Genomic DNA, 12,722 nt, shown 5'->3' on the forward strand with positions numbered 1-12,722 from the left:
GGCCATTCCGTCCAAGTTCAAAATGATTTATTGTGACTGGTAAAACTTTATTATAATAAAAATGATGATGAATTTAAAATATTTAGTTTATTCCTAAAGTTTTTAAAAAAGAAAAAAATATATAATTTTTTCGACTTTTTAACCAAGCCTCCTGTACTGTGCTGATGTCAGTGATGTGATGATGATGCCTAGTGACGACAAGTTAAAAATTTGATACCTCGATAGTTTCCCAGCTCTAGAATGAAGACAAACAGCTGATAGTAAATTAAGATTAAAAACAGGGGAGCAGTACGGTTAACATAAAGTTTATTGGATATTTTTCAAACCGTGCTTAACATGGGTATGCGAACAAAAAATATTTAAATCAATGCTATGTTATGCTATGCAAATATAAATGTATATACATGTATTTTAATTGTCATTGCAACCGCTTTTCGTTTGTTTAGTTACTGCAGTAAGCATATAATCGTACATGTATGCACGGATATACTAAGTAACAGTACAGTATGTCGACAAATATGTTTTTAAGGACCTTTTTTGAGTGTTTATTTGATTTTTATTTACGTATGTATGTATATATAGTAATGATATTTAAGTAAAATGCAGTGTATGGTTTTTGTATGTAAATATACTTGCAGACAATAAAATACTTAGATTAATAATGTGCGTACATACATACATATGGAAAAGTCTAATTTCATACATGTATATGTAAGCTTAGTGTGTTAAATGCAACAGAAACTTCCGATCCCATAAAGTGTATATGCATATATGTACATTCATACATATGAATTTTTGAACATACAACCGGGGCAATACCGAGTTAAGCAAAAAGCCGATTACGGTAAAAAAAAAACAAGAAAGGAAACTAGCTTCGGCAAGCCGAAGCTTATATACCCTTGCAGTCATTAAACATGTCGAACAAAATTCATGAAGGCTAAACAACATCGAAGCTATGACGGTTTTTATACTCATTTTCTATATTGTTCATATGACAGCTACATATGTACAATTTGTCACAAAAGTGTTTTCGCGTGAAGATTTTTTTATAAATTTCCCATTCTTATTAAAAAAAACCACTTTGCCATAAGTTTTGAGAAAGATTTTTTTTAATTTTATATTATTCATGTTTTTCTTAAGAATACACAAAAAACAAAACATAAATTTTCCAACTATAAAAAAAGTTATAACAAAAACAAAAAAAGTCTACTTATTCTCCACAAGTTGACTTTTAGGATCGACTAGATGATATTAATATGCATTTTGAGCATTTCAATGTCAGCTCTCCGTACTTACAGACGATAATAGTCGTATAAATAAGTGTTTTACAATGCCGGGCAAAAGAGTTTCTTTTGATGTGACCCCAATTGGTATATTACAGCCATACCATTGGGAAAAGGACTTCGGACATTGCAAATATGTTTAAATTAAATATAAGAAGTGTCCAAAATATAATAAGTCGGACAAAAAAAGAGAATAGGCTCGAAAATAAGCCAGTAAATGGTCGGCCGGGTAAGCTCTGAAACAGAGCTATTCGGATTATAAAGAAAAAAGTATACCAGAACCCCATGATCTCAACAAGAAAACTGGCTGAGGAGGTAAGGGAAGAATGTGGAGTGGATGTTTCTCATGAAACTATTCGCAGAACTATTAGGAGCCATAATTTCACATCCCGAGTAGCTAGAAAGAAACCCCTGTTATCAAAACAAAATGTTGAAAAGCGTCTTTCATTCGCTCAAACTCTTTTGGATGAGCCCCCAAGCTATTGGAACGACGTGATTTTTTGTGACGAGTCGAAAATAATGTTACATTATAACGAAGGACCCAACCGAGTGTGGCGAAAACCGTTGTGTGCCCTACAAAATAAAAACATAATACCGATTGTAAGATTCGGCAAGCTGTCCGTCATGGTGTGGGGGTGCATCTCAAGCAAAGGAGTGGGTGATTTAGTATTTATCGAAAATACGATGGATGCTAAACAATATCTTGACATTTTAAAAACAAATTTGGTAAACAGCGCGAACACATTTCGTTTTGGGCGCAGCTTTAAGTTTTACCAAGACAACGACCCAAAACATAAGGCTGACAGTGTACGAATGTGGACGCTCTATAATTGCGGTAAGGTGATTGAGACTCCAGCCCAGAGCCCGGATATCAACCCTATAGAGAATGTGTGGGCGTATTTGAAAAAGAAGGTCGGAAAAAGGCATCCCACATCGCGACCAATGCTAAAGGAAAATTTTTTGGAAGAATGGAATCAGATCCCAATAGATTATATAGAAAAATTAATAAATTCAATGAAATCTCGACTCCAAGCTGTTGTTAAGGCCAAAGGACATCATACCAAATATTGATTAATTTAATTACATCAATAATAATTATTATTATCACCCAGTTCCTTAAAACGAAAACACTTATTTGACAGTGGATCTTCACGCGAAAACACTTTTGTGACAAATTGTATATGATATAGTCGTCCAATTTTGATCAAATTTAGTTTGAAACTCAAGACTCATTAGAAAACTCTATGTTCCAAAAATTTAATTGTATTTTGAAAAACAACGAGGTAATCATTTTATTTCCGTTATTTCTATATAGATTTTTCGATTTTTCCTATGGCAACTATATGATATAGTTGACCGATTTTTATGAAATTTTTTTCTCGATTTAAGAGTATTTAAAAAACTTGATGTTCCAAAAATCATGCTCGTGGGATTAAAAACAAAGACATTATAATTTTTTCCACTATTTATACCTGTATATATTTTTTGATCTCGCCTATGGCAGCTATATGATAGAGTTATCTGATTTTGAGAAAATTTAATCCGAAATTCAATAGCAGTTAGAAAATGCCATCTGCAAGAAATCAAGTCGATCCGATCAAAAACAGCTGCCTGAGAATTTTTTATTTCATTCTCTCGTATTGGAGCTATCCGATATAGTCGGCCGATCCGGCTCATTTCGACTTATATACTGCGTGCAATAACTACACTCCTCTGCAAGGGTATAAAAATTCCGAGTTGAGCAGAAACCTTTTTTCGACATAAAAAATGAATGTCCGATTTGAGCAGAAACGATTTTTGCACATAAAAAATGAACGTCCAAGTTGAGCAAAAAACCGATTATGGTAAAAAAAAAAACTTCCGAGTTGCGCATGAATGCTTTTTCCACATAAAAAATCAATGTCAAAGATGCCACAAAATCATTATGAATTTAATAATTTAATTTTTCTAAAAAAATGTTATTTTTTCAGTTTTCAGTTTAGGTTTATTTTTTCAGTTTTTAATTTAGTTTTTTTTTTTTTTTTTTTAGAAAAATTACTTATTAATCATATAGCATATGTATCAATGCAGAAGTGCACGCGTACTTTATTTTTTTTTAGTGAAAAGTATAATGTCCGCGACACTTCCAGAAGTGTCTTCCGCGACACTTCCAGAAGTGACTTCCGCGACACTTCCAGAAGTTACCCAGAAGAATATTCCCAATTGGAAAAAAAAATAATAGAAAATATTTTTACTATATTTATTAAAAATTTGAATTTTTTTAATATAATTTTGTATATTTTCGACGCTTGTACACCCGATGAACTGGATTGGAAGATTTTTTAATTTTTCAGCTCTGAATCATCCGGAAATTTAACAAATGTAAACTCTAAAAGAAAACAAACAAATAACATTATTAGACCTTTATATAAAAAAAAATAGTTGATCTTAACATGTGCTGCATTTTTTCGGGCATTATACGCGTTGTTAGACGTAATAATATCTTTAAACACTTAACAATTTTCAGACTTGAACTGGCAAGACAGCAATCTAGAAACTAAATGACGCTTTGCAGCACAGTCAGTACGCGGGTAAAAAAAAAAAAAACAAAAAAATGTTCAGTAAAACCAGAATATCGGTAAATTTTTGGGACCCTTGCTTTACTATCTTCCTATCAACTTCCAGAAGTGAGTTGGGAGATATTTTTTTTGTATATTTGTTGTTGTATGTTAAAATGTGTGCTATCGTCTTTCTAACGTCCAGAAGTAACTCAGAAGTGTCTTCTTTGGGATAGATGTGTATTTTGCTTTTGTAAAATGTGTTCTATCGTCTTTCTATCTTCCAGAAGTGTCTAAAAAGTGTCTTCTAGGCGATAAAAAACTCTCTTTTTTTCCAAAAATTTCTATCATCTTTCTATCTTCCAGAAGTGACTTATAGGCGATTATAGGCGATTTATCTTCCAAAGGCTTGCAGGGACGTTGAATTATAGGTCCACTTTCTTCCAAATATTTTTGGGTAATATGCAGTACATTTTGTTTTTTGAACCATGGTACTCAAAAGAACTCTCATCGGTCCACAAAATTTGTTTCCAAAAAAAATTGGGCTTGTTAACAAATGATTTGGCAAAGGTTAAATCGATTCAACTTTTTATACCCTTGCAGAGCAAAAGGGTATTATAATTTCAGTCAGAAGTTTGCAACGCAGTGAAGAAGACACCTCAGACCCCATAAAGTATATATATTCTTGATCAACATCACCATCTGAATCGAAATATGTATGTACGTCTGTCCGTCTGTCCGTTTCCGCGCAAACTAGTCTCTCAGTTTTAGGGCTATCTTGATGAAACTTTCCCAAAAGGTGTGTAGTTATTGCACGCAGTATATAAGTCGGAACGGGCCGGATCGGTCGACTATATCGGATAGCTCCCATACGAGGGAATGAAATGAAAAATTCTCACACCGTTGTTTTTCATCAGATCGACTTGAATTCTGCAAGATGGCGTTTTCTAACTGTTATTGAATTTCGGATTAAATTTGATCAAAATCGGATAACTCTATCATATAGCTGCCATAGGAAAGATCGAAAAATCTATATAGAAATAATGGAAATAAAATTATAACATCGTTGTTTTTCATCAGACAAGTATGATTTTTGGAATATATGATCTATAGTCAAAAATATGGAAAATGAATAAAAAAATCGTCTTAGCTTCGATGTTGTCTAGCCTTTATGCGTTTTGTTCGACATATTTGATGACTGCAAGGGTATATAAGCTTCGGCTTGCCGAAGCTAGCTTCCTTTCTTGTTTTTAGGTGAAATGAAAGGTATCGGACGGGCCGCATAAGTAGCAAAGTTAGCCTCTTTCAATCTTCTTTCGACGGTTTTTCTACTACTTGAAATATCATAATATTTTTTAACTTCAAATGAAGCTGCTTTTGGTGTAATTAGGGCATCATCTTCTAATTTTGCAAGGATTAGACGATCTTGTCTAGGCGTAGTTTCGCGTGGTCGTCCTTTTCTGACTAAATTATCCGTCGATTTTGTCAGTTTATGTTTGTTAACTTTTTAGACCCTTGCAGAGCAAAAGGGTGTTATAATTTCAGCCAGAAATTTGCAACGCAGTGAAGGAGACACCTCAGACCCTATAAAGTATAAATATTCTTGATCAGCATCACGAGCAGAATCGGAATACGTCTGTACGTCTGTCCGTCTCTGCGTCTGCCCATCTGTCCGTCTGTCCGTTTCCGCGAAAACTAATCTCTCAGTTTTAAAGCTATCTTGCTGAAACTTTCCCAAAAGGTGTGTAGGTATTGCACGTAGTATATAAGTCGGAACGGGCCGGATCGCCCGACTATATCGGATAGCTCCCATACGAGAGAATGAAATAAAAAATTCTCACGACGTTTTTGATCAGATTTCTTCAATATGGCGTTTTCGAACTGTTATTGAATTTCGAATTTGATCAAAATCGGATAACTCTATCATATAGCTGCCATAGGAGAGTTCGAAAAATATATATAGAAATAACGGAAATAAAATTATAACATCGTTGTTTTTCAGACGACTCTTTAATTACGAATTAAATTTGATCAAAATCGGACAACTATATCATATAGCTCCCATATGATCTATAGTCGAAAATATGGAAAATGAATAGAAAAATCGTCTTAGCTTCGATGTTGTTTAACCTTTAGGCATTTTGTTCGACATATTTGATGAATGCAAGGGTATATAGGCTTCGGCTTGCCGAAGCTAGCTTCCTTTCTTGTTTTTTTTAACTTTATCTTTATTGAATCTTCTCTTGAAGAGACTTACAATAAGAATTCAAATCTTAACCTATACTATATGTTATTATTTTGCGCTGTAGACGAGAGTGGCTCCTGAGCTGCCTGGCTAGTTGGTTTGGATCTATCTTCGTATTTCGAAACTTTACTATCAATTTCTTCTTTGACGGGTTTTATATCCAGCTCTCTATGGATATTTGCGTTGCGAATATACCAGGGGGCCCCCGTTATTGTTCGCAGAATCTTCGACTGCACACATTGGATGATTTCTATGTTGCTGCTGCTTGCATTCCCCCAGAGTTCACACCCGTACGTCCAGGTTTGCTTTAGACATAAGTTATATAGTAGAATTTTGTATTTCAGCGGAAAAGGTGAGAGAGAGTTGATGAGCCAGTGGAAACTGTTGGCCTTGAGTTTTAGGCAGGTCTTCTTCCCTTCGATGTGCCTTCTCCAGGTAAGCCGCCTGTCTAAGTGGATGCCCAGGTAGGTGACTTTGTTGACTTGGGGGATTTGATTGTTGTTTAGGGACAGTGGTGGGCAGGTTTCCCGATTGAGTGTAAACGTAATGTGCTTGCACTTTTGATCGTTGACTAGTATACGCCAATCTGCAAACCATTTTTCCACGTCCGTCAGATGGTTTTTTAAGTGAGCTGTTGCTGTTTTTGGACATTTTGAGCGACTGATTATAGCTGTGTCATCAGCAAAGGTGGATAGAATTGTTTGACTGCTTGTGGGAATATCAACCATGTATAGGACATACAAGATCGGTCCGAGCACACTTCCGTGGGGTACTCCAGCCTTGATTTTGTGGTTTTCAGAGAAGAAATTTTTGCATCTTACAGTAAAAACTCTATCTTTGAGGTAAGATTCAAGCAACTTATGGGTGTTTTGTGGCAAGACGGTCTTGATTTTGTAAACTAGACCTTCAATCCAAACGCGATCGAAGGCTTGAGACACGTCCAGGAATATGGCACTGCAGTATTCCCTGTATTCAAAAGCTATGCGTATTTCAGCTGTTATGCGATTTACCTGTTCAATAGTTCGGTGCTTTTCCCTAAAGCCGAACTGATGCAGGGGAATCGCTCTGTTGTTTTGGAGGTGTGTTCTTAGGTGGCATGAAATCAGCTTTTCAAATAGCTTTGATAAGCACGGAAGGAGGCTAATGGGCCTGTATGACGAAGGTTGGGATTTGTCCTTGCCTGGTTTCGGTATCATTGTGATAACGGACTTTTTCCATTGCAGAGGAAAATAGCCCCATTTGAGAATTGAGTTGAATATGGTGGTGATGAATTTAACTGCACATGCTGGCAGTTCAATTATCATTTTAGGCGAAATTAAATCATGGCCGGGGGCTTTTTTTGGATTCATCTGTTCTGCAATGGCTTTTGTGACTGTACTTGTTTTAAGAATGATTGTGGAGGAAGGCTCTGCTGGTGGGATGTTTGGCAGAGTAAATTGATTCGCCGGCGGATGTGGTTGGAAGACGTTTTGTAAGTGAGAGGCGAAGATGTTGGCCTTTTCCTCGTCACTACGCGCCCATACACCTGATGGTGATCGAATTGCAAAATCGGGCTCTATAGGTGGTTGAATGTTTGGGTGCGCTCTCCAGAGTGGAAATTTGTTGCTAGTGGGTGAGAGCTTTGCTATATACGCACGTTGAGCCTGATTTTTCTCAGTTATTAAGGCTTTAGATAGCTTCCGACAGGCTTCTTTAAAGCTTTGTTTAGTGGCTGGGGATCGGTGTGTCTGACAGTTTCGGCGAAGTCTACGCTTTTCTTGAAGGAGCGATTGGATCTGCATGTTTGTACGCATAGTATTTGGGAGGGATGTAGCTAAAGGGTCAGGTGTAGAGTGTTTGGCAGCTGAAGACATTACATCTGCTATGTGCTTAAGTGAGTTTTCAATGTCAGCTTCACACGAGATATTGGGTTCGATTTCAATGTGAGAGCTGATATATTTTTTATACTTTAGCCAGTTTGTTGTATTGGAAGTAAGAAATTTTGGTCGCTTTACAAGCTTTGGGTGTTCAAATAGACAGAGAAGAACTGGCGAATGATCAGATGACAGTTCCGCCAGTGTTTTAACGCATGCCAGCCTGGGCGGCACTCTCCTAGTTACGGCAAAATCGATAATGTGAAACAAAATCTAGCTTATTGCTAGGTTTGATAATAGCATTGTATAGTTGTCGTCCTTTGGGGTTAATAAGACGAGAGCCCCAGTAGTGGTGTTTTGCATTATAGTCACCGGAAGCTATAAAGCAGTTACCTAGTGAGTTGTAAAAGCCCAAAAATTAATTCTCTGGAATATTGAATCGTGGGGGACAATACACAGCTAATAGTGTGAGTGGACCGCTGGTTATATTGATACGTAGGGATGTGGCCTGCAGGTAGTTAGTAGCGAATGTGTCCTGAGGATGATGCTTTATATCGTCGTCAAAATAACAGTTGTAAGAGAGGGCGCCGTGCTAGTCAGCACCAGAGCTGACGTAGTCAGTGCCATGGTACAACTATACAAGGTAGTCTCGTCGGCTCCAGAATTGTTCGGATTTACTCCCCTATCGACCCGAACGCTCGGGTTTTCGTAGGAAAACACTCTTTCTCTCGCTCTAATTGTAGTGTCGATAGGTGAGTGACGAGCCGACGAGACAACCTTGTATGATATAGTTGTACCATGGTCAGTGCACCGAGTAGTGAGAGGGGAGATGGGCATTGGGAGCTCCACGACTGGGCCATGGCAGCGCTGCTTGAGCTTAGGAGTGCAGGCGACAGAGAGCGCGCTCTCTCGGAAGCGGTCAGTGACATTGCTTTTGTTGTTGCGTGTTCGTTACTTACTGTCTCCGAAACAATTGCTACATAAGCATTATTCCGGACAGAAGACAGTCGGCGTTCGTCTTGCTTTTGTTGTTGTTGCACTCGACTTTGACTCGTAGTTTTGCTAGTTGCACTTATAATATTAGTGATTTACCCGCAGGCATTGTATTTTGTTTGAAATTACTTGTTTTCTTTACTTTGATCTGTTAGAAAACAAAGAAAGGGAGCTAATATGGTTTGGTATTGCTGCCAGCGTCTTTTCGCTTCTATTTTCAGTTTTTATTTCACTTAAATAATAAACTAACTGACTCGCTTGGCGGAGCGATCAAGAAACACGTCTGCACGGGGCAAAAGTAGAAGTTATTTTTATACCCTTGCAGAGCAAAAGGGTATTATAATTTCAGTCAGAAGTTTGCAACGCAGTGAAGGAGACACCATAAAGTATATATATTCTTGATCAGAATCACGAGCAGAATCGGAATACGTCTGCACGTCTGTCCGTCTGTGCGTCTGTCCATCTGTCCGTTTGTCCGTTTCCGCGCAAACTAGTCTCTCAGTTTTAAAGCTATCTTGATGAAACTTTCCCAAAAGGTGTGTAGTCATTGCACGCAGTATATAAGTCGGAACGGGCCGGATCGGCCGACTATATCGGATACTTCCCATACGAGAGAATGAAATAAAAAATTCTCACGTCGTTGTTTTTGATCAGATCGACTTGATTTCTTCAAGATGGCGTTTTCGAACTGTTATTGAATTTCGAATTTGATCAAAATCGGATAACTCTATCATATAGCTGCCATAGGAGAGTTCGAAAAATATATATAGAATTAATAGATATAAATTTATAACATCGTTGTTTTTTATCCCACGAGCACGATTTTTTGAATATCAAGTTTTTTAACAACTCTCATACTGAGAAAAAAGTTTCATAAAAAATCGGGCAACTATATCTTATAGGTGCCATAGAAAAGATCGAAAAATCTATATAGAAATAACGGAAATAAAATTATAACATCGTTGTTTTTCAGACGACTCTTGAATTACGAATTAAATTTGATCAAAATCGGACAACTATATCATATAGCTCCCATATGATCTATAGTCGAAAATATGGAAAATGAATAGAAAAATCGTCTTAGCTTCGATGTTGTTTAACCTTTAGGCATTTTGTTCGACATATTTGATGACTGCAAGGGTATAGCTTCCTTTCTTTTTTTTACTTAAATTAGAGTAATCAACGTCGGTCTAAAGCTTTTTGAAGCCATTTATTATGCAAGCTTCAAGAGTTTTGACTTTATCTTACAAATCCATGTTGACATGGAGATATAATTGATGATCTACAACACCTTTGTAAGTGGGGGGTTAAAAACTTTTTCGAAACAAGAAAGGAAGCTAGTTTTGGCTATCCGATATATGTCGAATAAGATACATAAATGTTAAAAAGCATAGAAGCTATGTCAATTTTTCTATTGCGTTTCTATATTTTCGAAGATTATTAATATAACAGCTATGTGATATAGTCGTCCGATTTTAATGAATGTTAATTCAAAATTCGAGAGTTATTAAAAAACTCTAGATTCCAAAAAATTTGCCTATTTGATGAAAAACAACGATGTTATCTTTTTTTCCTCCAATTTTTGTTAGTTCTATATAGATTTTTCGATTCCTATGCCATCTTACAAATGATATATGTAGTTATTTTTCACTCGATGCAAGGGTAATTCAAAAAGGCGATTTTCCAAAAATCATGCTCGTATATATATTTTTCGATCTTTCCTATGGTAGGTATATGATATAGTCATCCGATTTGGATAACATTTGAATAAACAAAAGCTAGCTTCCTGCTTCGGCAAGCCGAAGCTTATATACCCTTGCAGTCATCAAATATTTCGAACAGAATACACAAAGACTAAACAACATCGAAGCTACGACGGTTTTTATACTCATTTTCTAAATTCTTCATATGACAGCTACATATATGATATAGTCGTCCAATTTTGATCAAATTTAATTTGAAACTCAAGACTAATTAGAAAACTCTATGTTCCAAAAATTTAATTGTCTATTGAAAAACAACGAGGTAATCATTTTATTTCCGTTATTTCTATATAGATTTTTCGATTTTTCCTATGGCAACTATATGATATAGTACCTACTCTAGTTTTTATGAAATTTTTTTCTCGATTTAAGAGTATTTAAAAAACTTGATGTTCCAAAAATCATGCTCGTGGGATTAAAAACAACGACATTATAATTTTTTTCCACTATTTATACCTGTATATATTTTTTGATCTCGCCTATGGCAGCTATATGATAGAGTTATCCGATTTTGATCAAATTCGAAATCATGATTTTCTGATGAGAAATAACGATGTTATCATTTTATTTCCGTTAATTCTATATAGATTTTTCGATCTTGCCTATGGCAGCTATATGATATAGTTGACCGATTTTTATGAAATTTTTTTTATAAATCAAGGCTAGTTAAAAAATTTGATACTCAAAAAATCATAGTCGTGTGATGAAAAACTATGACGTTATCAATTAATTTCCATTAATTTTATATATATTTTTCGATCTCTCCTATGGCAGCTATATGATAGAGTTATCCGATTTTGATAAAATTTAACCCGAAATTCGACAGTAGTTAATAAACACCATCTAGAAGAAATCAAGTCGATCCGATCAAAAACAACGGAGTGAGAATTTTTTTTTTCAATCTCTCTTATGGGAGCTATCCGATATAGTCGGCCAATCCGGCCCGTTCCGACTTATATACTGTGTGCAATAACTACACACCTTTTGGGAAAGTTTCAGCAAGATAGCATTAAAACTGAGAGACTAGTTTACATAGAAACAGACAGACGGACCGACGGACAGAAGTACAGACGGATTTCGATTCAGATCGTGATGCTGATCAAGAATATATATACTTTATAGGGTCTGAGGTGCCTCCTCCACTGCGTTGCAAACTTCTGACTGAAATTATAATATCCTTTGCTCTGCAAGGGTATAAAAATACCATCTGAAAGAAATCAAGTCGATATGACCAAAACCAACGCTAAATTTTTTAATGACTCTCAAGTTTCGATTTAAATTTCATTGAAGTCGGACGACTATATCATACAGCTTTCAAATGAACAATCGCCTAAAATATAGATACTTAATAGAAAAATTAACATAGCTTCGATATTGCTTAGCCTCTATGTATTTTGTTCGGCATATTTGAATTCTGGGTATATAGGCTTCGGCTTGCCGAAGCTAGCTTCCTTTCTTGTCTTTTGATAATGATAACTGCCTGATATATGATAAGCCTCTGCGGCCGCTTGTCTCCACGAGAGATATGCATCCTGACCCCCGCGAACTCGGGTAGACATTTGACGGCATCCAGGGGTTCGTTACACTGAACATCATCCCAGATTTGTATGGCGGAGTATATTCTTATTTATAGGGCAGGCGTCAGGCGTTCGGCTGCGGCAGGTGCCTTGCGTAATTCTGCAACTTGGCCGGCCAGCGAATTAATTGTACTTCTCTTTTTCGATTTGTGGCGGCCTGTTCTGTTAACGCGTTATAAATTATTGGTGTCGATGGCCGTAGTGCCGGCGGAAGGCGTGGGTACTATGGGTAGTTCTACCCACCTGGAACTTTTAAAGGTGGGTAATTACCCACCTGAATCACACCGAATTTTTTCGTAAGCGAATAAAGGAACATAAAGGAACCCTCCCCGCTCATCGTCTTTCAGGAAAATTACCCACCTGGATTCAAAACGTCTCGCCGCCCCTGGATGCCCGAATGAGTTGTTCACCTTCAATCGCTAGGGTATCGTTTAGCGCTTGTATACTGAAGGAATGGCGAGCGCATATGCA

General features: G+C 36.6%; 1 protein-coding gene across 2 annotated transcripts in view; it reads left to right on the forward strand.

Moving 5' to 3' along the window:
• The first annotated feature begins 241 nt into the window (after positions 1–241).
• Positions 242–12,722, forward strand: part of LOC108093265 (rabankyrin-5) — a 70,508-nt gene continuing 58,027 nt past the window's right edge. Inside the window, exon 1 of one of the 2 annotated variants that reach the window (XM_043208511.1) lies at positions 242–340. In XM_043208511.1, coding sequence (XP_043064446.1) covers positions 337–340 — 4 coding nt within the window. In that variant the 5' untranslated portion in view covers positions 242–336. The remainder of the gene's footprint in view (positions 341–12,722) is intronic. The other variant, XM_043208512.1, reaches the window with a different exon arrangement.

The sequence above is a fragment of the Drosophila ficusphila genome, unplaced genomic scaffold (genome assembly GCF_018152265.1).
Source record: "Drosophila ficusphila isolate 14025-0441.05 unplaced genomic scaffold, ASM1815226v1 contig_470, whole genome shotgun sequence".
In the NCBI taxonomy this organism is placed as follows: domain Eukaryota; kingdom Metazoa; phylum Arthropoda; class Insecta; order Diptera; family Drosophilidae; genus Drosophila; species Drosophila ficusphila.